Source organism: Micromonas pusilla (assembly GCF_000151265.4).
Source record: "Micromonas pusilla CCMP1545 genomic scaffold MICPUCscaffold_1, whole genome shotgun sequence".
In the NCBI taxonomy this organism is placed as follows: Eukaryota; Viridiplantae; Chlorophyta; class Mamiellophyceae; order Mamiellales; family Mamiellaceae; genus Micromonas; species Micromonas pusilla.
The window spans coordinates 625,938-653,196 of record NW_003315882.1 but is presented as its reverse complement, the minus strand read 5'-3'; the positions used below and the strand labels follow the sequence as shown (position 1 = coordinate 653,196).

The following is a 27,259-nucleotide window of genomic DNA, read 5'->3' as shown; positions in this document are numbered from 1 at the left end:
GTTTTAGAGCGATCGAAATGTGATATCATACGAGGTCGAGTAGTTATGGATGATTTCTTTTCGTTTAGTCGTTCCACGCCGGGTCCGCCACGCCGGGCGGCAGCCTCCCCCTCTCGATCGACCTGTGACTCCCGAGCGCCCGCCACGCTAACACGAGAAACGCGAGCGAGTGCAGGCTCAAGACGTAGAGGATCACCGCGGACCTCCATCCGCCGCTGTGCCGCAGGTGCCGCCCGGCTCGGCGCCCGAGGACGTCGACCCTCCCCGCGACGTTCTTCACCCGCGCGCGCAGCCCACCGCCGAAGACGCGACCGGGGGTGTCTTTCCCGTAGAACCCGACCCCGTCTCCGCCGCTGTTACCGCCGCCGCCCCTGCGTTTTAACCCCGCGCCGATGCCATGCGCGCCTCCTCTCCCGCCGCCGCCGTCGCCGCCGCCGCCGCCGCCGCGGTTCTGCAGCCGCCGTCGCTCCACGAGCGCGTCGGCGAGTTTCTTCTCCAAACGCAATTTTTCACCCTCCGTCGTCGCGCGCTTCGCTCGCTTCCCCGCGAGCTGCGACTCCAACTCCCTGAGCCGGTTCTCCATCTCTTGGACGCGCGCGCTGGCGTCCGCGGGCGCGCGAATTCGCGCGGCGTCCGCGGCGGCGGCGTCTCGCGCGAGCGCGGACGCGACGCGCTCTTCCTCGGCGACGCGCGCGGTCAACGCCTCCAGTCGACGCGCCGCGTCGGCGGCGGCGTCGGCGTCGGCTGCGCGCGCCGTCTCCGCGTCGTCGTCGTCCCGGCCCGTCTCCGCGGCGACTCGTTTCTCCGCCTCCTCCTCCGCGGCGGCCTCGTCCGCCAAGGCGCGTCGCTCCGCGGTCTCGGCTTCGACCTCCAGTCGCGGCTCGTCGTCCGCGAGCGCCGCCGCTCGCTCTGCCAATCGCCTCGCCTCCGTCTCCTTCTCGATCGCCGCGGTGCGCGTCGCGGTCACCATCGCGTCGTACTGCGCCGCGTCCGACGACAGCGCGTCCTCGCGGTATTTCCCTTGCGACGTCGCCGCGGTCGTCGCCGCGCGCTCCGCGTCGATCGCGCGCTCTAACGCGCGGAGCTCTTCTCTCGCGTCCGTCGCCTCTCGGGCGAACATCTCGCGCTCGTCCGCGGCATCCTTCGCCGCGGCGGACGCGACGCGCTCCTCCTCGTCCCGCGCCTTCTCGCTCGCGCGCAGGTCGTTCAGGACGGCGTCGAGCTCCGCGCGCTCGGAGGCGTCCCACGTCCCGAGCTTCGCCGCGAGAGACGCGATCGCGTCGGACGAGCCGACCGACGACGGATCGCGCTCGAACGCGAGAACGTCCTCGTCCTCCGCGGGGCGCAAGACCGCGATCTTATCCGACGCGAGCTTGTCCACCTTGTTAAGCGCGTGCTCGGCCTTCTTCTCGAGCTTCTCCAGGAACTGCATCCTCCGTCCTCGCCGCGGCCGGCGGCGCGCTCCCTGGCGTGGCGACGTGACGAGTGATTGAAATTTTTTGCTGATTTTTTGAACAGTCTGTCGCTGTCGTGTACACGTGTAACCATTCTGTCGCTCACGACTCGCCCGCCTCTAAATACCTGACCGCGAACCCCACGTGCATCGCGACGCCTCGATGTAACACCCCCTCGTCGAGCACGTACTTGCTCGAGTGCAGCGGGTGCGTCGCCCCCGCGGAGACGTTGTACGAACCCAACCACATCATGACCGACGGCCAACGTCGCGCGAAGAATGAGAAATCCTCCGCTGGCATCACCGCCGCGACGTTCCGATCGACGACAGCCTCTCCGAACATCTCGCTCGCGACGTCGCTCGCGATCGCGGCGACGCGCGCGTCGTTTATCGTCGGCGGGTACTCCACGCGCGGGAACGGCGACCCGTTCGCGATCGGGGAGAAGTTCACCGAAGCGTCGCAGCCGCGCGCCGCGGCGGCGCCGTCGGCGACTGCGAGGGCGATTCCGTGCATCAGTCGGTTGAAAGGGACCCACGCGATCAAATCTGATGTTGAAACCGAGGGACGACGGGTGACACGCGTTCTGTTTGAAAGAATAGAACGCGAACGCACCAGACTCTATCCCCGCGCGCGTCGTCGCGAACGTCGCCTCGTCCATCGCGTGGAACTGCCCTCTGAGCACCGCGACGCCGCTCCCCGCGTCCTCCCCCTCCCCCTCTCCCTCTCCGCCGCTCGACTCGAACGCGGTCACGGTCACCAGCGCGCTCGCGAGGGGGTCTGCGCGGCGCGCGACGACGGATTGCGTCTCGACGACGACGGCGGCGCCGCACGCGACGGCGTCGGCGGCGGTTCGGGCGGTCGTCGTGATCTCGAACGCCGCGCTGCCCGCCATGATCGTCCCCGGCCGCGTCCCTATCGTCCCGCTCGGGGTCTCCGGGTACGGCCACGCGTGCAGCGCGAACGCGACGCTCGTCGGCGGCGTCATCGCGAGTAAGCCGTCTCGGAGCATCTTCTTCGCGCCGCCCGCGCCCTCCTCCGCGGGTTGGAACACGAACCGGATCGTCCCGGGCGGGAGCGCGCGCTCGTCGCGCATCCTCGCGAGCGCTCGCGCCGCGCCGAGGAGCATCGCGACGTGGCCGTCGTGCCCGCACGCGTGCATCACCCCGGGCGTTTGGCTGCGGTCCGCGAGCGGGATGTCCGACTGTTCGTGCAGCGGCAGCGCGTCCATGTCCGCTCGGAGGAGGACGACCGGATCCGACCCGTCCCCGACGACGCCGACGACCCCGGGCGGGGAGACGTCCACGTGCGCGATGCCCATCGTCGTCAGCTCGCGCTTGATGATAGACGACGTCGCGCGCTCGTTCCACATCGTCTCCGGCGCGCGATGGAGCTCGCGACGGACGCGGACGACGTACGCCTCGTCCGCGAGAGACGTCTGAAGGATGTTCCGTAAATCCCGCGGCGACGGCGCGTCGTCGTCGTCGTCGTCGTCGCGAGCGACGCGCGCGTCGTCGTCGCTCGCGGCATCCCCGCGCGAGGCGACGCGCGTCGTCGCGAGTAAGAAGACGCACAGAAGCGCGCCGACGCGAGCGCGCGCCATCGCGAAGTGCGCGGGGAGCGACGAGGGAACGACCGATCGATCTCTCGACGGGGCGTTTCGTCGTTGATGTCTGTTGCGAGCACTCCGCTGGCGTCCGTCAGGTGGTCTCGGAAAAATTTATCTTGCGTTACATTTCGTTCCGTTGAGGCCCGACGCGCGTCGAGCCTCGCGTGCTGCGCTAAAAGAATCACTCCACTCGCTCCACCTCGCTACTCCGACTCGAGCTCGAGCTCACGCCAACCGCCGCCCCGCGTTGACTTCCTCGTCGAACTGGTCCGGATCCACCATCGTCCACGCCTTGGACGCGCCCCCCGCGGCGGCGGTCGTCGCCGCGCCGCTCGTCGCGTACGACACCACCCCGTCCACGCCCGGCATCGGCGCGCCGCCGAACCCGGAGTAATCCAACGCCGCCCTGGCCGCGGCGACGTTCTCGCCCTTCCCAGCTTCGGTCATGACCGCGTCCTCGCGCCACGAGAGGACGTTCCACCCGTTCGCCTCCGCCTCTCTCCGCAACTCGACGCTCGGACTCACCGCGTACGCCTTCCCGCACGCCCTCATCAACGCGGCGTCGCCGAGCCCGTCGCCGTACGCGATGCTCTTCTTCATGTTCACGCCAACCTCCTCCGCGAACCGCAGCGCGGCTCGCGCTTTCTCTTCGCCCACGACCGGCGGCCCGGTGAGTTTCCCGGTGAAGACGACGGCGCCGTCGGCGCGCGTTTCCTTCTCCAAGACGCCGCCGATGACGCGCGACGCGCCGAGCGCCTTCGCGAGCGGCTTGACTAAAAATTCCGGGCTCTCCGTGACGAGGACCACCTTGTACCCGTCGTACTTGAGCATCTTCATCGTGTTCGCCGCCTCCGGGAACACGGTCGCGTTGCAGAGCTCGTACGCGTCCGTCGCCATGGCCTCCAAGTTGGCGTCGCTCGCGTCGACGCCTTTGAACTCGTTGGCAAACGCCGCGTGGAACGACGCGTCGTCGCCGTTCCCGAACGCGCGGTAGAGCAGACATCTGAGCGCGAACAGAGGCTTCCAGATCATGGCCAGCCACCCGGGCATCGCGCGCGTCTTCGCCGCGACGAGCTGGTCGACGACCGTGGCGGAGGCGACGGTGCCGTCGAGGTCGAAAAACGCGACGCGATACTTCGCCTCCTCCTTGTCCTGAGGGTCGTTCCATACAAAGCGATGGCGGGGTGGAGTTGAAAGGCGTCAGTTGGAGTTGAAAGGCGTCGAGGGCGGGGATTGAAAGCGAAGGGTGGGCGGAGAGATGCGCCGGGAAAAGTCCTTAAAAAACGGCGTTCACCACGCGAACGGGGTCGTATGGGGACCAGTGTATAGAACGCGCCTGATCCACGCCGTACATCATGCACAAGACCTCGTCCGTGCTGTACGCGCTCATGCCTTGGCCTTCCGCGTCGCCCGTGTGCGCGCTGACCGCGGCGTGCGATTGCGATTGAGATTGCGACGCGGACGCGGACGACGACATCGGCGTCGGCGTCGGCGCGGTCGGCGTCGGCGTCGGCGTCGCCGCGGCGTCGGGAACGCTTTCCGTCGACGTCTGGATCGCCGCGACCGCGTCCGCGGGCGTCTCCGCGGGCGCGCCCACGACGTCCAGCTCGAGCGCGGGGGCTACCTCGTCCACGACGGCCGGCGCGGCGTCCTCGACGACGACCGCGGCCACGGCCGTGGCGCTCTTCGTCGTCTCCCCTAAGAACGTGCCGTCGTTAGCGAACGCGTACACGACGTCGGGATAAGCGACCGGTGGCGCGAACGGCTCGGGCTCCTCGCGCTCGAACCGCGCGTCCTCCGCGTCCATGGAGAGCGTCATCGGGTTTTCCAGCGTAGAGACGCGCGCGCGCGCGCTGCGTGCGGCCAGGCGCAGGGACGGCGTCGGGACCGCGCGTCGCGCGACGACGCGAGAGGAGGAAAATCTGCAATCGGCGGTGGCGGTGGCGCGAGAATATCTCGAAGACGCGGAGGAGACGCGTCCGCGACCGGCGCGGACGGCGGCGCCCGCGCGCGCGACCGACGTGGTGCTCATCTCTGCGACGCGTGAAGTGGTGACCGACCTTTCGCGAGGCGACCGGTACCGCGCGCGGTGGAGCGAGCGACACTCGGAGTGACGGACGTCACCGCGCCGGTTGAGAATTCATCGTGTTTGCGGGCGACGTGGCAAATCTGCGATTCTGCGCCTCTCGTGCGTCGCAGATTTTTTTCGCGTTCGCGAAAACGTAGTACGTACGCGATTTTGTATGTGTATTTAGTTAGACGACAAACCCTGCACTGCCCCAATATTTTCTGTCGTCCCGCCATCGCCATCTCCGTTGCCCGAGTCTACCGAGTTCGCCGACCGGCGTTTCGATGCTCCCCCGATGCTCTCCGTGTTGACCTTCCGCCGGAGCGCGTCTTGCAGCTTCGCGATGTGATCGTACGCGTTCTTGAGCTCCGCGTCGCGCTCCTCCGCTTCCGCGTCCATCTCCGCCTGCGTCGCGGCGTACTCTCGAACCTCCGCGCGCAGGAGCGCGAGCTCTCGCTCCTTCGCGTCCGCGTCGGACGCGACGCCGGCATCTCCGACCGTCGCGTTCGCGTCCATCGTCGCGAGGGCCGCGCGCGACGCCGACGCCGACGCCGACGCGCGCGTCTTTTTCTCCGCCTCTCTCGCGAGCGCGTCCACCTTCGCCCTGGACTCGCTCAGGAGTAACGCGACGTGGTCCTCCGCGGCGCGCAAGTGCGCGAGCGCGTTCGCCTTGGCCGCGGACGCTCGCGCCGCGGAGAAGGACGACGCGTCGCACTTCCCGCGAATCGCGCGCAGTGCATCGTGCAGCGACGCGTTCTCTTTCGTGAGGTCGTCCACGGAGAGCGCCCCGGGAGGCTTCTTCTCGATCGCGAACGGCGCGTCGTCCCGGTCCGTGAGCTCGTCGGGGGTCATGACGCGCGCGCGGCCGGAGTGACGAGAAACGCATGACCTCTTTGGTTCCCCCAGACTCTACACGTAGTGCCAAAAAAAAAAGACGGCACTCATTCATCACTCGTCGAGCCCGCGCGTCACTACGCGTACCTACGAGCACGGCCGGAGCTTGCTGTTCCCCGAACCCCACGGGTTATCGTCCTTGAACTCGTCGAACGCGCGCGTCCTCGCGAGCTCCCTCGCCTCCCGCTCGTCCTCGGTCAACTTCGCCTCCTCCTCCGCCGCCGCCTTCGCGTTCGCCGCCTGACGCGCCGTCCGTTCCATCAGCTCGCGGTACTCCATCTCCCCGGCTTCCTCCACGGTCATCGTCGGCAGGATGTGGCTCGGTCGGAACACGTCGCGCGCGATCCTATCGCGGTCGCGATCGTTGATCCCGCCCGCGCCGGGGCCGAGCCCGAGCCGCGCGCGCATCGCGGCGAGCACCTCGGGAGGGACGCTCTGCCCGCGCCCGTCGCCATCCTTCCCGCGGATCGTGTACGTCTTCAGTCCGCCGCCGCCGCCGCCGCCTCCGCGGCCTCGGATCCGCCGCTCCCCCACCTCGCCCCCCTCCTCCTCCTCCTCCTCCTCGCCGCCGCCGTCGTCCGCGTTCCTCCTAGACGCCGCGCTCGCTTCCAGCGCCTCGCGGTCGCGGAGCATCGTCAGCTCCAACTCCAGGCGAGGCTTCGCGTCCGACGCCTTGATCGTCGCGTCTTCGATCGCGAGCGTCCACCGCTCGCGCGCCTCCGCGTCGTCTTCGCCGCCATCGTCCTGACCGCACTCCGGGTCCTCGTCGTCCCACTCCGCGTTTAACAGCGCGTCCTGCCTCCGCGCGCGGCGTTTCGCGTCGAGGTCTTCCAGCCGCGCGCGAATCGCTCTCTCGCGCTTGAACCGCGCGACTTTTCGATCCCTCGCCGTCGCCGGGTCCGCCGCTGCGGACGACGCGCTCGCGCCGTCGCCGTCGCCGCGGGGGATGAACTCGTGCCGCTCGCACCAGGACAAGAACGTCGCGTGCGCGCTCGACGCCTCCGTCGCGACCGGGAGCCGCGCGGCGGGCGCGCGCGTCCGCGTTGAGCCGACCACCTCGGCGAGGTAGAAGGGCGCGAGGAGATATCTCAAGTCCGCGGTCGCGATGTCGTCCTTGGTCTCGTTCTTCGAGAAGACGCCCTCGACGTCGATCCTGTTCACGGCGTGTCGCAGCGCCGCGGCCGCAGACGCGAGCGTCTCCTGTTCGTTCGCGAGGAAGGGAAGCGGAGGGAAGGGAAGGGATCATCAGAGAAGGGAAGGGATCGATCGAGGCGACGACGGCGCGGGGACGGCACCCGCGATCTGGGGTCGACCGACGGCGCGGGCGGGGCGAGGACGAACGCGCACCTCGTCGAGCGCGCCGGACTGGAGCTTCGTGTACGCCGCGAGGCCGCGCTCGAACGCGGCCGCGAGCGGGAGGTCCTCCACGCCTTCCATGTCGCCGTGGTGTGCCGTGCCGTGCGCCACGAGATCTGGAACAAATGTCCAGATCTTCCTTCCATCCTCTCGTTCAGTTCGTTTCCGCGCCCTCGCCCGATGGGCGAGGGCGCGTCGATATACAACTGCGCCCTGTGCGACTCGTACGCGCTCGTGACGCTCGGGATCCTCCCCGAGAGAAAGCTCGCGCGCGGGCCGAACGGGCTCGCGCGATACGAAGACCTCCTCGAGGCGTTCCAGGACGCGCGCTGCGTCGCGTCGGCGTTGCTGCTCGCGTGCCCGACGTGCAACGCGCTCGCGCGCGCGACCGAGGAGGGAGCGTCGGCGAAACCCGGCGCGGACCAAGTCGAGGACGGCGACTTCCTGCGCGACGGCCTCGCGGTCCTGACCCCGTGCTTCCTCGTGAGCTTCGAGGACGGCCAGCCGCCGCCGGTGTACGTCGACGAGAACGCCGCCAAGGGGGGCATCAAACCGAGGTACAGACTCGTCCAGGGCGTCGGCCCGGCGGGACTCGAGCTCGACCGCTCGCGCACGGGGAGGCTGCACAAGCCGAGCCTGCGGCCGTTCGGGATCGACGTCCGGCCGCTATCGCTCGACGACGACGCGGCGGCGACGCGCGAGACGATGAGCGAGGCGTGTTTGTTCGCCGAGGCGTTGACGTCGTGCGCCGGCGGCGACGCGGCGGCGAGCGTCGTGCGTCGTGCGGGGTGGGTGCGAGGAGGGGACCCGCCGAGGCCGGCGCTGGAGCGGTGGGGGGAGATAAGGGAGGCGACGGAGCGGGAGATGGACGAGGACGCGCGGGAGTACGTCCGAGCGCGACGCGTCGTCGGCGGTTTAGAGTACGAAGCGCGGCGGGCGCGGGGACATCTTTAAGTACGTAGTCTAGAGTTTTACATCGCGTCTATCGTTACTGTTGGTACACCCCGACGCGGCGTCGCGTCGGTCGTCAGTCGTCCTCCTCGTCCTCGTCCACCTCCGCCGTCGGCTTCGGGGTATCGATGAACAGCATGTCGCGGTCGTTCAGCGGCGTGTCCGCGGATATCATCTCCTCGTTCACGTTCACGAGCGCCGCGCCGTCTTCGCCCTCTTCCAACGTCGCCGCCGCGGACGGGTCGAGCTCCGACATCAGCTGCGCCGCGGTGACGCCTTTCCGGACCTGCAGAAGCTCGGGGGTCATCCCCCCGCCGCCGTCTTCGTTCCTAGACCAGGTTATCACCATGACCTTTTCGTCGTTCAGCGCGACGTTCGCGGTCGGCGAAGCCTCTCCGTCGCCGGCGCGATTTTTTCCCTCCGTCGACGCCAGACGCATCTTCTCGCCGACGTCCCGCTCCAGCTGCGCGGCTTCCTCCTGGTCGAAGATCCCGTGCGGGGTCTTGCTCTTATCATTCACGCTCGGCTCGACCTGCGCTTGGACAATGCTGAACAGCGGCGAGTCCGCTTTGCCGCTTCGCCACGCGGCTTCTTCCTGCGCGCGGCGCGCGCGTCGGCGCGCCGCCGCGGCTTCCGCCGCCGCCCGCTCCGCGTTCGCCTCGAGCTCCTCCCTCGCCTGCTTCAGCGCCTGGTCCGACGTCGGCAGCGTCAGCGTCGCGTCGTCGCGCGACTTCATCTCCACCGCGACGGGGGTCGACGTCGCGTCCGAGGATACCTCGTCCTCGTCCTCCGCGCCGTCGCCGCCGTCAAAAGAGAACGTCGCGTCGCCCTCGAGGAACCCCTGCATCAGCGAGTTCAAATCTCGCGTGCGGCGCGCCGTCTGCGCGTCGTCCGTGGACGCGACGCCGATGAGGGTCTCCGCGGACGAAGAGACCGCGCTGGCGTACGCGGAGTCTCGAGATTCGAACGCGACGGGCGCCACCGCGGAAGTAGCCGTCGTTATCGCCGTCGTCGTCGTCGTCGTCGTCGTCGTCGTCGTCGTCGTCGCCGCCTCTTCCTCCGCCTCCGCCTCCGCCCACGCGCGCTCTAGCGCGCTCTTGCGCGCCTCTTCGTCCAGAAGCTCCGCGGTCGTCGCCGTCTTCCTTCCGTACGCGTCCACCTTGTGCCACCGCTGATCGGAACAAAACGCAAACTCGGTCACGGTGTACCTACTCCCTGCGAGCAACTGATTCGGCTCGACGCGTCCGCTCTCGAGCGCGCGCTTCAACAGCCTCTTGTGCAACCCCATGAATATCCACTCCGCGATGGACTGAACCGTCGCCGAACTGGGCGCGAGCGTGTCCCCTCGCGTCGGTTCGACGACGTGCACGCGCGACCCTTCGGCGTAGCAGACGACGCCGGCGCCGAGCCGCGCGCCTTGCTCGTCGCCCGCGTGCACGATTTGCACCGGCTGGCCGACGGACGCTGACGCGGGCTCAAACGTCTCCTCCCGGCGCCGGGTCGTCTCCGCCGCGGCCTGGTCGTTGACCGACGAGTCCTTGTATATCCAGTGCGCGGCGTCGCCAAACTCCGCGGCGTCGTGCATCGCGCGCGTGCGCACTTGCACCTCGAGCAGCGCGCCGTCCGGACCCGTCACCGCCGTGTGCAGCGACTGATACCCGGACGCCTTGACGTTGGTGACGTAGTCGTCGTACTCCCCGGGGACGGGGCGGTACAGCTTGTGGATCGCCTCTAGAAGCACAAAACACGCCTCGACCTCGTCCTTCGTCCCGGGCGCGGGGCCCGGCTCGCCGATGACGACGCGCAGCGCGCGCGCGTCGCACACCGCGCCGAACGGGATCTTCTTCCTCGCCATCTTCAGGTGCGTCGAATACGCGGATTTTAACCTCCCCGTGATGTCCACGCGGAGGCCCGGGGCGATCGCGTCGAGCTGGAGCGAGCGCATGCACGCGTCGCGGCAGGAAGCGAGCGCGTTGAGCGACGCCTCCATGGAAGAGGGCGAGTCGCCGTTGTTGAGCCTCCCGGACGCGTTCGTCGCCGCGGCGGCGATGGCGACGTCCGCGGCGATGAACGCGGCTTGCGCCGCCGCCGCCGATTTCGAGTTTCGGTTCGACGCGCGGAGCAGATCAAACGGAGGCACGCACGCGAGAAGCGCCCTGAGCTCCTCCTGCTCCGCGCTCATCGGCTTGGCGCGTTTCAACCTCTCCTCCTCCGCGACGGTCGCCGCGGCCGCGGCGCGGACGCGTCGCGCCATCTCCTCCTTGCTCAGCTTGACGACGCCGCCGCCTTTTTTCCTTCGCTCGACGCCGTCCTCGCCGCGTAAGATCTGCTCGACGAACATCTGCACGTCCGCGCCCGTGGGCGGCTCCCACGTCCACAGCGACTTGAATCGCTCCGCGGGGGTCGCCTCTGACCCGGGCGTCGACGCGCCGCCGCCGCTGTCGCCGCCGCCGCCGCCGCCGCCGCCGCGTTCGCGCGCGTTCCCGCCGCCGCCGCGGCGGGTCGGATCCGGCGCCGCCCACTCCTCCACCCGCGCGTTGATGATCGCTCGAAACGCGTCCGGGTCCTTCACCGCGAACGCGAGGTCCTCCATCTCCGCGTTCGCGCCCAACAGCCCGAGCGCCTCGGAGACGGGGCACCACACCTGAAGCGTCTCGTTCGCGACGAACCGCGCCTTCTCGGGTTTCACCGCGTACATCGTCCGCATGTTGTGGAGCCGGTCCGCCACCTTTATTAAAAACACGCGCGGGTCGTCCACCATGAAGAGCAGGAGCTTCTTGAGCTTCACGAGCTCCTCGGTGTCCATCCTGCCGCGGTCTTCGTCCTCCGCGAGGCCGCCGACGCCGCTCGCGTCGTCCCCGGAGCCGGAGCCGGAGCCGGAGCCGGAGCCGGACTCGGACGTCCTCCGCTGCTTCCGACGTAAAATCTGCGACACGTTTCCGAGCTTGGAGACGTCCGTCACGAGCTTCGCGACCGTGGACCCGAACTCCGCCTCGACGTCCTCGATCGCGCACTCCGTGTCGTCCACGACGTCGTGTAAGATGCACGCGACGACGGCGTCCACGTACTTCTTCTTGCCGTTCACGTCCGGAGGCAACAGCGCGGCCATTATCCTCGCGGCTTCGACGCAGTGCACGACGTAGGGCTCGCCGGAATTTCGAAACTGCCCGTGGTGCCACCGCTCCGCGAACGCGCCGGCTCGCACCACCTTCGCGTCATCGAATATCGCGTACGCGCTGACGTCGACGCCGCACAGGACGCGCGTCCTGGTCGCGGCGTCGTCGATCTCCTCGCCGAAGATCTTCTCGCGCCAGACGTTTTCCCAGAGCTGCGAGAAGAGCAAGACGCCGCCGAGGGCGACCAAGGCGGTGGACGCGAGCACGAGCGGGACGTTGAAGTGCACGCCGACGGACTCGTACTGCGCGAGCCCAGGGAACACGTGCGTGTCCGTGTGCAGCGTGAGGTGGTACGGATGTCCGGCGTCGTACGACGCGTCGACGCCGAATCGATTCGCGCCGGAGAGATCCCGCGACGCCTTCTCGACGAGGTTCTCCGTGACGCGCGACGCGGTGTGCTTCACGCCGTCGATGATGTTCCCGGCGCCGCACGTCGTCGTCGTCGTGGAGGTAGAAGAGCGCCGGGCGTGGGATGCGCGCCTTCTCGGCGCGAGCGAGGGCGCGCTCACGGGGAGGACGCCCCCCGCGCGCATCTCGCGATATTCCTGCGTCCCTTCGTTGTCCCTTCGTTTGTTCGCCAAGATTTGACGCGGGAAGATTCTTGGCGCGCGGGGCTCGACGAGCGAGCCCCGAGTTCCGTCGGTACCGCGCCCTCCCCGCTCGCGGACGCGGCCGGAGGGTGCCCTCTCTCCGCGGAGGCCCTGCCGCGTCTCCAGTCGAGTCGCGCGCGGTGGCCGTCCCCGCGCGCGGTGTTGTGCTCCCCTCCGGTTTTCAGTACCTGTAGTTGTTCTTTTTCGTCTGGTTGTCGCGCGTGATAAAAAATCATCGGTCAGTTGAAAGGGGACACGATCAAATGTTGAAACCGGACGGTGGGTGAAGAACGTAGCGAAGTTGTTTTTAGTTTGGCCTCGTCAGCGAAACCGAGAGACGACGCGCGCGTCGCGGCCACAACCATGCAGCCCACGCCCGAACCGGACCTCGGCGTCGCGCCCCGACCCGGCGCGGGCGCTTCCGCGGACTCGCGATGGGCGAAGTCGTTCGCGAACGACGTCAAAGCGCTGCGATCGGACGTGTCGTACAAGGACAGCGCGGCGTTCCTCAGGGCGCTGACGAGGAAGAGGGCGTTGTCATTTTTCGACATCCGAGACGACCCGGGGCGTTTCTTCCTCGCGCACCGGCTCCTCGCCGAGCACGCGCCGGAGCACGGCCCGGGTTTTTGGATCCGATTCACGGTGCAGTTCAACCTCTTCGCGGGGACGGTCGTCGCCCTCGGCGGCCCCGCGCAGCTCGAAGCCTTGGACGTCATTCAGAGGAAAGGGCAGCTTGGGTGTTTTTGCCTCACCGAGGTTCTCGCCGGCGTGAACAGCGGCCTCGTGGTGAACACGACCGCGACGTGGGACGCGCGGTCGAAGTGTTTCATCATAAACTCCCCCACCGAGGGCGCGGTGAAGAACTGGATATCCCAAGGCTTGACCGCGCACAAGGCGGTCGTGATCGCGGATCTCACGGTGTCCGGAAAGCGCGTCGGCCCGCACGGTTTCTTGATCGACATGACGCACAAAGGCATCGTCACCGGAGACATGGGGAAGAAGACGACGGGGGTGGACCTCGACAACGCGTGGGTGAAGTTCGATAACGTCAAGGTACCGAAACAGTCGTTATTGAACCGTTACGGGGACGTCATCGACGACGAGTACGTCCCCGCGGTGAAAGGCGTCCGGACGATGGACATGATCGGACAAAGGCTCTTCACCGGCCGCGTCGCCGTCGCGCAGGCGGCGCTGATATTCGCCGCGAAACTGTTCGCGGATACGAGACGATACAGCGACGCGAAACCGTGCACGATGCGAAACGGCGTCCGACCGGAGCTGAGCCAAGTCCCGCAGCTCGCGGCGCTGTACGACGAGGCGGACGCTCGGCTCTCAGCGACGCGAGACTTCGTGGACGCGTGCGAGGCGGAGCTGCGACGGAGTCTCGTGAAGAACGAGACGCCCGGGAGTGCGCTGACGCGCGCGATCGCGGTCGCGAAGATTCGCGCGGTGGAGACTTCGATAGAGCTGTGCCACCGGCTGAAACAGGAGGTCGGGTCGTTCGCGCTCATGGACGGCACCGGGTTTGAACACGCGGACTTTCTGCAGTGTTGCAAGTTCGCGGAGGGCGACAGCCGGATCTTGTCGCAGAAGCTCGCGAGGGACGCGTTCGCGGAGTACGCGCGCGCGAAGAAGAAGAGCGCGAACGCGACGCCGAGCGGGTGGTCGAAGAGGGAGATCGAACTGTGCGACCGCGTCGCGTTGTTCATCGACTCGGGGGGCGGCAACAGAGCGGCGGCGTGGGACGCGGCGTGGAGGGAAGTCTACGCGCTCGCGGCGGCGGTGTGCGATCGCGTGATGGACGAGTGGTGGGGGGGCGGGGCGCCGGCGCGCGCGAAGCTGTGACGACGACGCGCCGGGTGCGTGACCTTAGGTCAGATTTGACGAGTAAAAACGCGACGCGCGTGAACCGTCTCGCGATCGTCGCCGCTCCCTCCCTCACGGGGTCGCGCTCCCGCTCGCCGGCGCCTGCGTCACGAGAGCCCCGAGCAGCGCGACGACGTCATCGTGATCCTCGAGGTAATAATCCGCCCCCGACGGCTTCTGCCCGACCGTGGAACAATACACCGCGAGGTGATCGTGCCCGCGTTTCTTCTTCCCCTTTTGCGGCTCCGACCCGGGACGCGCGCACGACAGCGCCGCCTTGACCGCGCTCTCCGGGTTCCCGACCCACTGGTCCACCGCCTGGAACATCTCCTCGTCGCTTCGATCGTCGCCCACGGCGAGGATGAAGTCCACCTTCCCCGCGGCGAGGCCGCCGCGCAGGTGCGTGTCCGCCGCGGGGCCTAAGAACATCTCCACCGCGGTGGACTTTCCGATCCCCTGCGGCTTGATCTCGACGTGGCACGACCCCCAGAGGACGTCCACCGGGTCGTTCACGAGCACGGACTCGAGGTGGTCCATCAGCTCCTTCGCCTGCCACGCGCCAAAGTCTGGGTCCGCGTCGCGGTAGTCCCACACCACGCTCGTCTTCTTGTCCCTGATGTACGAGCCGTCCGTGGAGTCTTGGTATTGTTCCAAGATGGGCAGCACGATGCCGCGCCACCGCGCGATGTTCTCCTCCGTCCCCACGGTCGCGAGGCAGGCCCAGTCCGGGTTGGATCCCCACGCCGGTCCTTTGTACCAGTACCCGTGCTCCGCGAGTAAGGCCACGTTCGGGACCGCGTCGGAGAACCACTTGGCGAGCGTGCCTTTGCAGCGACCGCTGACGATGCACACCATCGCGTTCATCGGATCGTTCGCCAGCGTCTGTATCGTGTCCAAGAGTTCCGGCGACGGCGGCTGATCGTACGTCGCCGCCTGCACGAGCGTGCCGTCGTAGTCCAAAAGCAAAACGCGCCGCGTGCTCTGGGAGTACTCCAGCGAGCACTGCATGTTGTCCAACCTGCGGAACTCCGGGTCGAGCGTCACGACGCGGAAGTTCAAACCGAACCCGAGGCCGTAGCACTTCGGCGCTTTCCCGTCCAACTCCGTCGCGCGCTGCAGCTCGCTGATGTTCGACGCGGCCCAGTACCCGACCGTGTGCTCGCTGATGTACTTCCAGTGCTTCTTGTGCCTGGCTTCCGCTTCGACGCCGCTCAACGTCGCGGCTCGGTACATCGCGTCCGCGACGTCTTCGACGTTCCACGGGTTGACCCTAAACGCGCCGGACAACGAGCTCGAGCACCCGACAAACTCGGACATGATGAGGCTCGAATTTCTCGGCAACGGGAACCCGTCCGCGGTGCCGACGCTCTCGTCCCGCGGGCCTTGGCGGCACGTGATGTACTCGTACGGGAGGAGGTTCATCCCGTCTCGCGTCGCGGTGACGACGACGCAATCCGCGTGGGACATGAGCGCGATCCGCTCGTCCAGACTCGTCCCGCGGTTGATGAACTCCACGACCTTGCCGCCGAACGCGTCGCCGTCGCCTTCTGTCACGCCGTACGTCGCGTTTAAGCGCTCGACGATGGCTTCGACTTCGGATTGAAGCTCTTGCGTCTCCCGTCCCGTGCTCCGCGCCGGGTTGCACACTTGGACGAGCACCATCGTCTCCGCCATCTCCGGGTGCTGCGAGAGCAAAAGTTCGTACGCTTGCAGACGAAGGTCAATCCCTTTGAAGAGGTCCATGTCGTCGATCCCGAGGAACACCATCCGCCCGCGGAACGCCTTGCGGTAGTTGAGCCGGTGCGACACCGATTCGGGCCACATCACGCCCTCCTGCAGACGATCCGTGTTCACGCCAGTGGGGCAAATCTTCACGGAGACGCTCCGGCCGTAGTAATCGATCGCGAGCGAGCCTCGCACGGTCTTGTGGTTTAACCCGAGCAAACGCGTCGTGCACGACAGGAAGTGCCGCGCGTAGTCGAACGTGTGAAACGCGACGACGTCCGCGTTGAGCAATCCTCTCAAGACGAGGTCGCGGTTCGGGAACGTCCGGAAAATCTCCGACGACGGGAACGGGCAGTGCAGGAAGAACCCGCACCTCACGGTGTTGTACCGCTTCCGAAGGAACGTCGGCAGAAGCATGAGGTGGTAGTCGTGCACCCACACGAAGTCGCCGTCCGCGTTGAGGACCTCGACGACCTTATCCGCGAAGCGCTTATTCGCCGCGAGGTACCCTTGCCAGTTCAGCTTGTTATACCTACCCGCGCTCGTGGGCGATTGAGGTAAGATGTAGTGCATCAACGGCCACAGGAACTGCTTGCAGAAGCCTTTGTAGTATTTGTCCTTCAGCTCCGCGCCGAGGAACACCGGGACGCAGTTGAACCGCTCCGCGATGTCGCTCGCGACGGCGTCTTGTTCGAAGAGCTCCACCTCGCTTCCGAGGCCGCCCAGGAACAGAACTTTCTCCACGGACGTCCCGTTGAGTATCCCCGTGACGGTCTGGCCGTATATCGAGTCCGGGTCCATCGCGAAGTGCCAGCTGTGCCCGCGCTCGGCGGCGCCCTCGGGGTCGTGCGTCATCTTCAGCGGGAGCGAATTGCACACGATGATGACGCGCTCGGTCTTATCGACGGACGTCGCGTAGCCGCTGTAGGCTTCGTCCTGCTGCAGCGCCATCAATCGCGCGTCCGCAACCTTCGCCGCGTCGGGGTCGACGAGCTCCTGAAGGTTGTGCATCGACGTCGACGCCGCGCGCCTCATGGTTCGCGCGTTGAAATCCTCGTCGGACGCGCGGAAAACCTACCTACCGCCGACGAGGATAAAGCGCGAGCGCTGAACGCCCGCTGCGACGGGACGACGACGACGACCGCGAGAGACGCGGATCCGCGCGCGCGCGATCCGAGCGATATCGCGTCGACGCGCGCGCGCGAGCGAGCGACGACGAAACCCGGCGACGGCGGCCGTGCGGTCGCTCGCGTGAAGTGCGCGCGAGCGACCGCGCGCGCTGCTCCGCCAGCGCATCTCGCTCGCGGCCTGGCCGGCCGACCGCAGCCGCATCAGATCTTGCGCTCGGGCCGTCGGTCAGATGGGCGAAGCGCAGGCTTCAGTTTGATCGGCGGGCTCGATCGGGACGGTGGTTTCAATACCGAGCTGAGCTGGCAGACCCTTCCGGCGGAATTCGGCGGGACGGCGCGGCGGCAGGGAAACACATTCTGTTGACGTCGAACGCGGGCGATCCCTCGCCGCGCGCGCCTCGCGATCACACCACCGCGCGCACGTGCGTCGACTCGCGTTTTCACGAACGCGAAAAGACCTGCGCGCGCTCGGATCAGGGCAAACCCGCGACGCGCGCGCCTCTGAGCCTTCGGATCTCGCGGAATTCTGTTCTTCGGGCGGGTTCTCCGATCGGGCGCCTTCAGGCAGTCTAGATTAGATCTCGAGCGTCGCGCGCGCGCGAACCACGGCCCGCGCGAGCCTCGGCGCCTCGCCCGCGACGACGCCGCCCGCACGCGAGCGCTCGCCCGTTCCCGCGCCCTCCCTCGCGGTGGACACGCTCGTGGAGCAGCTCACGCCCCCGTTCGACGGCGATCGCGCGGTGACGGACGAGGCGGACGCGATGGCGACGTCCGCGGTCGACGCGACGCTCAAAACCGGAAACGTGAACGCGGGCGCGGACAGCGACGCGACGACGACCGCGGGGGGGGCGCCCTCGCCCTCGCCCGCGCGCGACGCCGCCGCGAAGGACGCGACGACCGCGGCGGCGCCGAACGCGCCGGGCGGGAACGCCGCGGAGAAGGAGCCCGCGATGACGCCGACGCAGCCGGCGTGGGGGAAGCTGGCGTCCATGGTGGAATCCATCGTCGACGCGCCCCCCCCCGGCGGCGGCCGCGGCGGGAAAGGCGGCCGCGGCGGTCGAGGCGGGAAGCACGCGAAGGCGGGACGCGGCGGGAGCGGCGCGATGCGCGTCGTCGTGCGGCATGACGCGCCGCCGGCGGCGGCGCCCGCGAAGGACGTCGACGCGAACGAAAACGCGGACGCCGAGAAGGCGGCGACCCCGACCCCGAGCGCGGACACGTCGCCGACGACGGCGACGGCGACGGCGAGCACGCTGCAGACGAAGAACCCGGTCGTGGTCGTGTCTGAGGCCGTCGCCGCGACGACGGCGAAGCCCGTGAGCCCGGTGACTCCCGAGGAGGAGCCGTCCCCCGCCGCCGCCGTCGCCGCGGCCGCCGCCCCCGCCGCCGAGGGGGAGACGGACGAGGAGATCCTCGCGCGGTGCCCGCCGCCGCCCCCCGGGTTCCTGATCGTTCGATCCGAGTCCGTCGGCGACGGGCCGTGCCCGTTCTGCGACAGTCCGATGAAAGCGAGGGGGATCAAGAAGCACCTGGCGCACTGCAAGGAGAAGCCGAAAGGGTACAAGCCGGCGTGCTGCCCGCCCGGGTTTGTTCCGATTAAAGACTCATCCACGGAAGGGAATAAGCTGCGCGAGGACGCGGCCAAGCTCGCGAACGAGGCGGCCGATGCTTTGCGAGAGAAGAGGATGGAGGAGAAGAAGGTCAAAGCCGCGGAGAAGGCGGCCGCCACGGAGGCCGCGGCGAAGGCGTCGGCGAAGAAGGCTGGCGGGGAGGAGGACAAAGATTCCTCCACCGGCGGCGCGGGCGGCATCGAGGAGGGCGACGAGCAAGGGAACGGAAAGGACGGGGACACCCCGAAGAGCAACAAGCTCATCTTCCGCGCGAAGAACGGCGCGGCGGCGAAAGCGGCGGCGGCGGCGGCGAAGCCCGCGGAGGTGTTACCCGGCACGCGTCCTCGCCGCGCGTCCGCGAAAGCCGCCGCGATGGCGGAGGAATCGAGCGAGAGCGAGAGCGAGAGCGAGAGCGGGAGCGAGCCCGCGGCGGCGAAGAACCTGACCGCGCGGCCGCGGCGGAAATCCGCGACGCTCGGCGTCGCCGCCGCCGCGAAAGCCGCGGGGCCGGCGCGCCGAGCGAGCGGCGGAAAGGCCGCGGTCATCATGCACGTGGACCTCGCTTCCAAGGGGTTCAAGTGCGGGTACCCGGACTGCGGGAAGATCTTCGGCGCGCAGAGCGGGCTGAAGCGCCACGTCACGGTCTCGCACGCGAAGGACCACGGGGACCAGCCGTTCACGGTCGTGGACGAAGCGACGGCGGCGGCGAACAAGGGCAAAGCCGGCGCCGGCGGCCGCGCGCGGCGGGCGAGCGCGGTGTCGAACGACTTCGCGGGCCTGAGCGAGGACGAGGACGACGAGCTGTTCGAAATGCGCGCGACGAACTTCACCAAGGGCGGCGGCCGAGGCCATCGCTCGGACAAAGACGCGACGGAGATCTCCACGGAGGAGGAGGACGACGACGAGACGATCGTCCGCGGGAAGCCGACGCACGGCGGCATCGCGCGATTCACCGCCGGCGTCGCGCAGGACGAGGACGGGGATGAAGATTCGGAGATGCTCGGCGTCGTCGCGGAGGCGACGTACAAGGCGCGCGCGGCGACGCGCGAGGCGGAGGCTGCGATCGCGGACGCGAAAGCCGCGGACATGGACTACGAGCAGGGCGGGCGCGCGGGGCGGAAGCGCGGCGCCGCGACGCCCCCGGCGGGCCGAGGGCGGCCGAAGCAAAAGCAGAAGGGCAACAAGGGCGCCGCGAACGCGAAGAACTCCGCCGACGCGAAGGACGCGCCTAAAGAAAAGGAAGTGTGCGAGATCTGCGGGAAGGTCTTCGCCGCGGTCCAGGGCGTCCCCTCGCATTACAAGTCGCACGTGGCCAAGGCGGAGGACGCGGAGACGAAGCAAAAAGCGGAACGCGCGCTGTACCAGTTTCAGCAACGCATCCGAGACCGCAGGGAGAAAGCGGTCGTCGCCGCGAGGAGCGGCGCGCGCGCGCGCCGCGAAGCCGAGGCCGAGGACGAGGACGAGGACGAGGACTCCCCCGGCGGCGGCGCGAACGACGCGGCGCCGCTCGTGCTGAACCCGAGCGCGCGGAACTGCTCGCACTGCGGCCAAGGCGTGCGCTTCTCCACGCAAAAGGACTTAATTTCGCACATGTGGTCTGAGCACAAGGTGGTCGCCATCTCGGACCCGTCCCTCGTCGGCGGCGGCGGGAACCGCGGCAGGGCGTCGAGGCAGGCGAGCGACGGGTGGGACTCCGGCGCGGCGGCCGCCGCGGCCGCGGCGGCGATCGCGGCGTACCCGAACGACTGGATCGGCGGCGGCGGGAAGAACAACGCGCTCGCGTTTCCCGGCGTCGACGCCGGCGGGACGATGACCATCTCCACCGGTCTGGTGCAGTCGATGATCTCCCGGATCGACGCGCTGGAGAAGACCGTCGCGTCGTTAGGGTACGGCGGCGGGAACGGCAACGCGAACGCGGGGGCGATCGTCGCCTCTGGCGGCAACGGCAACGCGGCGGCGATGCAGATGCATCCCTTCGACGCCGCCGCGGAGATCAAGCGGATCCCCGTGCGCGGCGCGAGGCCCGGGTACTCGCCGATCGTCACCTTCGGGCGCATGGTGTGGCTCACCGGCATCGTCGCGCTGCAGACGGTGGACCAGGACGTGGAGGGGCAGACGCGCCAGGCGCTCGAGCACATGACGCTGCTCTTGCACAAGGCTGGGACGGACCCGACGCACTTGTTGCGGCTGAACGTCTACCTCGCGGACATCCGATGCGCGGATCGGATGTACAAGGCGTGGAACGAGTACTTCGAGGGCCTCGGCCTGAGCGAGGGGCAGCGCCCGGTGCGGATCACGCACGAGGCGAGGTTGAAGAACGAGGGGTTCAGGGTGGAAGTGCACGCGGAGGCGGTTTTGCCCGCGAAGTGAAGCGAGCGACGGCGACGCGGCGCGGGGCGACGAGAGGAGGGAGGGGGAGAGGAGGACGCGAACGACGAGAGGAGGACGCGAACGACGCGAACGCGAGCGCGAGCGCGAACGCGAACGACGAACGAAAAAAGAAGAGAAAAAGCGCGACGACGAGGGCGCGGAGCGTCGCGGAGAGCACGAGTAAAAAAAACAATATCTTTGCAACTGACGCGAATCAATCTACTGGACTTTCTTCGTGAACACGATCACCTCCTCCTCCTCCACCTCTTCCTCGCCGTCCTCCTCGTCGTAGCTCCCCTCTTCTTCATCTTCTTCTTCTTCTTCTTCGAAGTCGTCGTCGTCCGCGCTCGCCGCCGCCGCCATCGCGGCCGCCTTCCTCGCGCGTTTCTCCTCCCTCGCGTTGCTCTCCTGCTGCTTCACCTGCTTCTCCTTCACCGGGCCGAGCACCATCACCATCCTGTTCCCCTCCATGGACGGGTTCCCCTCCAGGGTGCACAAGTCCTCGTCGGAGTTGCAATCGTCGACGAATTTCATAAACATGTCCCTCCCCATGTCGCGGAACTCGTTCTCGCGTCCGCGGAACTGGCACACGAGTTTGACGCGATCGCCGCCGTCGAGAAACTTCTTCGCCGCTTTCAGACGCACCATGTAATCGTGCGAGTCGATGTTATACCGCATCTTGAGCTCCTTCACTTCGATCCTCGTCGCCGCCGCGCGCTTCCGCGTCTCGCGTTGCTTCTTCTCCTGCTCGTACTTGTACTTGGAGTAGTTCATTATGCGGCACACCGGCGGGTTCGCCTCCGGGGAGAACATCACGAGGTCCAAGCCAGCCTCGTCCGCGATCTCTTGCGCTTCCGCGGAGGACATCACGCCGACGGGCGCTTTATCCTCGTCGATCACGCGCACCTCGGGAAGGTCGATGTCCTCGTTCCGAGGCGGGCCGGTGTCCATGTTCACGCGGAAGCCTCTTCGACCTCTGCCGCGTCCGCCGCCGCCGCGGCGTCCGCCGCCGCGGCGTCCGCGTCCGCGCGCTTGCGTGATCGTGCTTTGATCGCCGTCGCCGTAGCGGTACTTCGACGGCCGCGCGGTGACGACGCGCGGGGCGATTCCGACGTGCACGCCCGTCAGCGCGGAGCCCTTCATGAACCCGAGCGCGCCGCCGCCGGCCGCGTTCGCAGCCTCGGGCGTCGCGCGCGCGACGCGAGCGCCGCCAGAGGGCGGCGCGCGGACCGCCATCGCGGCGACGCCGGACGACAGCGCGTTCACGATCGCGGACGACATGACGTTCGACGACGTTCGAGACGACGACGCGTTTCGGAGGATTCGATTCGAGGTTTTCGCTCGACGCGGACGCGGGGCGGCGCGGACGACGCGACGATGCCCGTCGCGCGTGGACGCTGCTGACGCGCGTTCGGACGCGCTCGCGATGGACGTGAGCGAGACGGTCGCGGCTCCGCGGACGGGAACGCGCGCGCGGCGTTGTGGATCCCTCGCCCGCCGCCCTTGCCCTAACGACCCCTGGGTTATCTGTTCGCGGTGAACACGTCGACAGCGGCTATCGCTATCATCGGGTACAGGTACAGTAGCTGGTTTCATCGGCGAGGAACGATCTCTGCCGATCAAGACGCGGTCAAATTTTGGTTCTGACGCGGTCGAGCCTGGCATCGCATCGCTGCCGCAGAAAGTTTTCGCTCGACTGTTCCGGAATTTCATCGGTGTTAGCGGGTCGTCAACGCCCAAAACGGGTCGCGCGACGGCGACGCGGCCGCGCGCGGGTCAGGGTTCTTCGCGCGAGGCGTCGAAGAGGACGATGTCGGAAGCGCCGCCCGCCGCGGCCCGCCGCCGCGCGGGCGCGACGGCGTCCGCGGCGGACGACGACGACGACGACGCGACGACGACGACAAAGGCGACGATGAATCGACGACGAGGCTACGCGAGGAATCGCGTTCCGGTGATCGGAGGCAGACCGGTCAAGACGCGAACGTCCGGGATGCGCAAACTCCACGAGCCCGCGGGCGCGGGGGTCTGGGTCGCGATCTTCGGGAGTGTGCTGTTGTTCGCGGGGATACAGGCGTTCATCCGGTGGAAGTGGGCGGACGAGTTGGGTTGACGACTGCGGGAGCCGTCGAGAGGGCGGGCGCTCCGCGAGTGATGAATGAGATGTTCGGAGCGCGTCGGCGCGCCCGTCTTCTACGATACCATATCTATAAGATACTACTAGCTAGCGTCACCCCAGTCGTCGTCCTCGCCGCTCGCGTCGTCGTCCTTCCCACCTCCGCCGCTTCCGTCGCTCTCGCTCTCGTCGCCGCGAACGATGCGCGGCGTCCCCGCGGAGGATAATATCGTCGCGACTTCGTCGCCGTTTTCGTCCACGACGCGCACGTGCCTCGCGGACGCGCGCACCCGCGCCGGCACGTCGCTCTCGCACGACGCGAGCCACCGCTTGACTCTCTTCCCGTGCAGCCCCGGGGGCATCGCGATGACGCGCTTGAGCCACCCGTGGTCGCCGCGCGTGCGCATCGCGCCGCGCAAGTCCGCGGACGCGTGCGACGACAGCCCGTGCTGGTCCGTCGCGTCGGGGTACAGCGAGAGCCGGTCGCCGTCGTCGCACTCGAAGTCGATCGCGACGTGCGCGGCGGACGTCGCGACGGTCGAGGTCGAGGTCGCGGGGGAGAGGGAATACGAATCGTCGCCGGGGAGGACGCCGCTGACCGGGTCGTCCGGGTCGATCGCCTCGGGGGGATACCACTTGATCTCGTACCTGAGCGTGTCCCCTTCGCGAACGCGGTAAAAACCGTCGTCGTCGTCGTCGTCGTCGTCGTCGTCGTCGTCGTCGTCGTCGTCGTCGTCGTCGTCGTCGTCGTCGTCGTCGTCGTCGTCGTCGTCGTCGTCACTTTCGCCGCCGCCGCCGTCCCTCCACGCGAGCGTGACCCACCGATCCTGCGCGCTCGCGTCCGGCGCGTTCACCGCCGCGGCCGCGAGCTCCTCGTCCATGGGAAGCCTGAGCACGGCCTCGAGCACGGAAGGGTTATCGCACAGCTCCGTCGCGGCGGCGATGGCGGCGCGCGTCGCCGCCGTCGCGGCGTCGCCGTCGCCCATCGCCTCGCCGACGACGCGCTCGTCGATTCGCTTCGGCGCGCCGAGCAGCCCGCGCGCGCTGAGCTCGTTCGCGACCGCGGCGGCGAACGCCTTGACGCTGTTCACGAGCTCGTTCCCCTCGCGGGCGCCGCCGAACGACCCCGCGCGCGTCGAGAACCGCTCCGGTCGGAGGAACCGAGATCGAAACGCGTCTTCGATGTTTCGCTCCGCGCTCGACGGCTGCGACTGCCGCGACGACGACGGCGACGACGGCGACGCCGGCGCGCTCGCGATCGCCGCGGACGCGGCGACGTCCGCGGCGTGCACGTCCGAGATCGAGTTCGACACCGGACCGGACGAGTCGCCGACGTTGAGCGCGGCGGCGATCGCGCGGACCAGCGCCGTCGTCCGCTTTCGAACGACGACGCGAAGCGGGTTCACTCCTCCGTTGCCGTATCTGTCGTACCCTCCGAACCCGCCGCGGGTTCGGTCGCGGTCGGCGCGGTCGCCGCGGCCGTGACCCACCCTCGACCCCGCGGGCACCCCCGCGGCGTGCGCGATCGTGAACCGCAGCTCGAGCGTCTTGAGCGCGTATCGGTTCACGACGAGACGCGCGCGCGCGACGTTCCGATCGGCGCTCGCGTCGATCACGACCGCGCCCGCGATCGGTCTCGAGTACCCTCGCGGCGTCCCGGGCGTCCGCACGCCTCCGCGGCCGTCCACGCACGCGTGTTTCCTCCGGCACGGGTTCTTGCGCTCGGGAGGGGACACGTCGCGCTCGCCGTCCTCGCTCTCGCCCGTGGATTTGGACGTCCAGCGGCCTTTCGCGACGCCGTCCGCGCCGACGTCTCGCTTATCGAATTTAAACGTCCAGTCGTCCGCGTGTCCTCTGTTTGGCGGGCCGTCGCGGGTCTCCGGCGCCGCGGCGCCGGCGTTCGCGTCGCCTTCGTTCCCGTGCGCGCCCGTGGCGTCGTACACGCGCCGTTTGTCGTCGTCGCTGAGGACTTTGTACGCTTCGGAAATCTCGAGGAAACGCGCCGCCGCCGCCGCCGGGTCCGCGAGGTTTTTATCTGGGTGATACATCAGCGCGAGCTTCCGGTACGCTTGCTTCAGTCGGTGCTTCCAATCCTCCGCGTCCGCGTCCTCGCGCGTCAGGCCGAGGACGGCATACAGATCTTTCGGCTTCGCCGCCTCGCGCGCTGAGGCGACCGCGGCCGCGAGGTCGTCCAGCGCGGCGTCGACGTCCTCGTCCTCGCCGCCGCCGCCGCCGCCGCCCGCGGGGCTCGACGTCATCAACGTCGAGGACGTCGCGCGGGCTGCGCCCACGGGCTGTTCGCCCTCCTCTTTCTCCTCGCTCTCCTCCTCCTCGCTGTCGCCGCCGCGCCGCCGCCGCCGCGGTCTCGACGGTCCCTTCGCGCCGAAATCGTCCAACGCCGCCGCGGCGGCTTTCGCGTCCCCGTCCGCGGCGTCGATCATCCCTCTCAACAGACGCGCCCACCCGCGGTTGATCATCGCCCGCGCGAGCGCCTCCGCGGCGGCGCCGCCGTCGCCGCCGCCGACGTCGTTCAGCGCTTTCTCTAGCGACGGGATCGCGGCCGCGCATCGTCGGATCGCGTGCTCCGCGCGCGTCGCTCCGCCGCCGCCGCCGCTCGCGTCCGCGGCGGCGTCTTCCCGCGTGGCGAGGCTCTCCACGCGGCACAAACCCGCGTCCGTCTCCGCGGTGAACAGCCCGTCCGCGTCCTCCACCTTGAACTTCAAGAGCGCGTCGCGCGCGTCGCTCCACCGCCGCGCCGCCTCCGCGGATCGCTGCGCGTCGCGCAGCGCGAGTAACTTGAGATCGACGCGGAGATCTCGCGCGCACGCCGCCTCCCCCGGCGTCGCGCGTAAGCAGTCGCGAAGCACCCCGGCGGCCGCGCGCAGCGCGTCCGTCGTCCGCACGCACCTTCTCAGCGCGTCAGCGAGCAGCCGCAGCGCGTCCGGGGACCCGGGGTCGACCTTTAAGATCGCGGCGACGTCCATCTTCGCTTGCGAGTACAGATTCAGCTCCACGGACGCCTCCGCGCGGAGTAACAACAGGGACTTGGCGCGCCACGACCGCCTCAGCGCCCTCGTCGCGGTCCAGAACGCGAGCTCGTGCTGCTTATTCTTCGCCTGCGCCGCCGCGAGGTCGTGCGTCGCCTTTTGCGTCGAGATCGCGGAGAGGAGCGACGCCGCGGCGTTGAGCGCGCGCGTCAGGCGCTCGCGCGACAGCTGCGCGGCTTCGACGGCGGCGTTCGACGCCGAAACTGAATCCGACGCGTCCTCCTCCTCCGCCCCGCCGTCGTCGCCGTCGCCCCGCCGCCGCTCGGACGTCCACGCCAGCGCCGCGCGCGCGGCGTCCGTCGCCGCGTCCCAGTCCCCGTCCAGAAGCAGCACCTTGGCGCGGAGGAAATTCGCGCGCGCGCGCGCGCTCGCGTGCGCGCGCGCGTCGCACTCGCGAAGCAGGCTCTCGAGTCGATCGACGCATCCGCGCACGCGCAGCGCGCGCAGGTCGTCCACCGCGGCGGCGTATCGCGCCTCGCACGTCGGCGGCGGAGGATGGTCTCGCGCGCGCGGTCGCGGCGCGGGCGCGTCGATCGCGGCCGTCGGGGAGGCGAGACAGAGCAGCGCGAGGAGGAGCGCGGCGAGGACGCGGACGAGATCCACCGCGGGGCGCGTCCGCGCTCGGCACCTCGCCGTTATTCGCATTCGCGTCGTCGTCGTCGGCGTCGTCGTCGTCCTGCCCTGCGCTCGGCGGCCGCGCGCGCCGGTCCCTACGCCGTCGCGCGCGCGGATGCTATGAGGTCCGTCATCCGCGCGCGGTATGGCGTGTCGCGCGAGCCGTGTCCGATACACGCCGCGCCTCGAGAGAGTGAGCGTCGACGACGTTGTTACTCGCTCGAAAAACACGCGCGGCCCCAGCCGCGGACAACTTGGCAACCCACGAAAAGTTCTGTTGCACTTACCCCCGCACGGCGCAGCGCCCGCACGCCCGACGATGGACCCCTCCTGGCAAACAGAAGGGTGGGACCCCGACGCGAAGCCGCCGTCGCCGCCGCCGTCGATCGGCCCGCTGCTCGACCTCCTCCCCCTCGACGTCCTCACAGAAGTCCTGCGAAGACTCGACCCGAACGCTCGAAGTCTTCTTCGTCGCGCGTCTCGCGGCTGCCGCCGCCTCGTCGAGGACTCCGGGCTCCGCCGCTCGGGGCTCCGACTCCTGCGAACCTCCCCGGATGTATACGGGCTCCAGCTATGGTACTTCACGCAGTCGATCGCGCTGGTGGAGTGGGGGAGGAAGAACGGCATACCGTGGTCGCGGCGCCTATGCTTTGTCGCGGCGTGCCAGGGGAACGCGACGTCTGTGCTC

At 68.7% G+C, this 27,259-nt stretch overlaps 13 protein-coding genes across 13 annotated transcripts; 4 read left to right on the top strand and 9 right to left on the bottom strand.

Moving 5' to 3' along the window:
• Positions 1–64: 64 nt before the first annotated feature.
• MICPUCDRAFT_37846 (uncharacterized protein) lies at positions 65–1,432 on the bottom strand (the record flags this gene model as incomplete). Its single annotated transcript, XM_003054874.1, has 1 exon — positions 65–1,432. The coding sequence occupies one exon, from the start codon at positions 1,430–1,432 to the stop codon at positions 65–67; it is 1,368 nt and encodes a 455-aa protein (XP_003054920.1).
• Positions 1,433–1,556: 124 nt separating this feature from the next.
• On the bottom strand, positions 1,557–3,054 carry MICPUCDRAFT_50101 (uncharacterized protein; the record flags this gene model as incomplete). Its single annotated transcript, XM_003054873.1, has 2 exons — positions 1,557–1,945; positions 2,067–3,054. 2 exons carry the CDS (start codon positions 3,052–3,054, stop codon positions 1,557–1,559), a joined length of 1,377 nt encoding a protein of 458 aa, XP_003054919.1.
• A 106-nt stretch (positions 3,055–3,160) lies between these two features.
• MICPUCDRAFT_50100 (uncharacterized protein) lies at positions 3,161–5,092 on the bottom strand (the record flags this gene model as incomplete). Its single annotated transcript, XM_003054872.1, has 2 exons — positions 3,161–4,212; positions 4,346–5,092. The coding sequence occupies 2 exons, from the start codon at positions 5,090–5,092 to the stop codon at positions 3,286–3,288; spliced, it is 1,674 nt and encodes a 557-aa protein (XP_003054918.1). The 3' UTR covers positions 3,161–3,285.
• A 219-nt stretch (positions 5,093–5,311) lies between these two features.
• Positions 5,312–5,980, bottom strand: MICPUCDRAFT_50099 (uncharacterized protein; the record flags this gene model as incomplete). The annotated part of the gene is made up of 1 exon (XM_003054871.1): positions 5,312–5,980. The coding sequence occupies one exon, from the start codon at positions 5,978–5,980 to the stop codon at positions 5,312–5,314; it is 669 nt and encodes a 222-aa protein (XP_003054917.1).
• A 129-nt stretch (positions 5,981–6,109) lies between these two features.
• On the bottom strand, positions 6,110–7,459 carry MICPUCDRAFT_50098 (uncharacterized protein; the record flags this gene model as incomplete). The annotated part of the gene is made up of 2 exons (XM_003054870.1): positions 6,110–7,222; positions 7,370–7,459. 2 exons carry the CDS (start codon positions 7,457–7,459, stop codon positions 6,110–6,112), a joined length of 1,203 nt encoding a protein of 400 aa, XP_003054916.1.
• A 99-nt stretch (positions 7,460–7,558) lies between these two features.
• Positions 7,559–8,332, top strand: MICPUCDRAFT_50097 (uncharacterized protein; the record flags this gene model as incomplete). The annotated part of the gene is made up of 1 exon (XM_003055406.1): positions 7,559–8,332. The coding sequence occupies one exon, from the start codon at positions 7,559–7,561 to the stop codon at positions 8,330–8,332; it is 774 nt and encodes a 257-aa protein (XP_003055452.1).
• A 1,531-nt stretch (positions 8,333–9,863) lies between these two features.
• On the bottom strand, positions 9,864–11,504 carry MICPUCDRAFT_12650 (uncharacterized protein; the record flags this gene model as incomplete). The annotated part of the gene is made up of 3 exons (XM_003054869.1): positions 9,864–10,313; positions 10,860–11,153; positions 11,265–11,504. Coding segments are annotated over 3 exons (984 nt in total), but the record flags the coding sequence as incomplete, so codon positions are not given.
• Positions 11,505–12,458: 954 nt separating this feature from the next.
• MICPUCDRAFT_50095 (uncharacterized protein) lies at positions 12,459–13,940 on the top strand (the record flags this gene model as incomplete). Its single annotated transcript, XM_003055405.1, has 1 exon — positions 12,459–13,940. The coding sequence occupies one exon, from the start codon at positions 12,459–12,461 to the stop codon at positions 13,938–13,940; it is 1,482 nt and encodes a 493-aa protein (XP_003055451.1).
• A 93-nt stretch (positions 13,941–14,033) lies between these two features.
• Positions 14,034–16,637, bottom strand: MICPUCDRAFT_12941 (glycosyltransferase family 20 protein; the record flags this gene model as incomplete). The annotated part of the gene is made up of 1 exon (XM_003054868.1): positions 14,034–16,637. The coding sequence occupies one exon, from the start codon at positions 16,635–16,637 to the stop codon at positions 14,034–14,036; it is 2,604 nt and encodes an 867-aa protein (XP_003054914.1).
• A 940-nt stretch (positions 16,638–17,577) lies between these two features.
• MICPUCDRAFT_50093 (uncharacterized protein) lies at positions 17,578–20,796 on the top strand (the record flags this gene model as incomplete). The annotated part of the gene is made up of 1 exon (XM_003055404.1): positions 17,578–20,796. The coding sequence occupies one exon, from the start codon at positions 17,578–17,580 to the stop codon at positions 20,794–20,796; it is 3,219 nt and encodes a 1,072-aa protein (XP_003055450.1).
• Positions 20,797–21,225: 429 nt separating this feature from the next.
• MICPUCDRAFT_8000 (uncharacterized protein) lies at positions 21,226–21,750 on the bottom strand (the record flags this gene model as incomplete). The annotated part of the gene is made up of 1 exon (XM_003054867.1): positions 21,226–21,750. A coding segment is annotated over one exon (525 nt), but the record flags the coding sequence as incomplete, so codon positions are not given.
• Positions 21,751–22,606: 856 nt separating this feature from the next.
• Positions 22,607–22,906, top strand: MICPUCDRAFT_50091 (uncharacterized protein; the record flags this gene model as incomplete). The annotated part of the gene is made up of 1 exon (XM_003055403.1): positions 22,607–22,906. The coding sequence occupies one exon, from the start codon at positions 22,607–22,609 to the stop codon at positions 22,904–22,906; it is 300 nt and encodes a 99-aa protein (XP_003055449.1).
• Positions 22,907–23,004: 98 nt separating this feature from the next.
• Positions 23,005–26,601, bottom strand: MICPUCDRAFT_46196 (uncharacterized protein; the record flags this gene model as incomplete). Its single annotated transcript, XM_003054866.1, has 1 exon — positions 23,005–26,601. The coding sequence occupies one exon, from the start codon at positions 26,599–26,601 to the stop codon at positions 23,014–23,016; it is 3,588 nt and encodes a 1,195-aa protein (XP_003054912.1). The 3' UTR covers positions 23,005–23,013.
• Between the last annotated feature and the right edge of the window lie 658 nt (positions 26,602–27,259).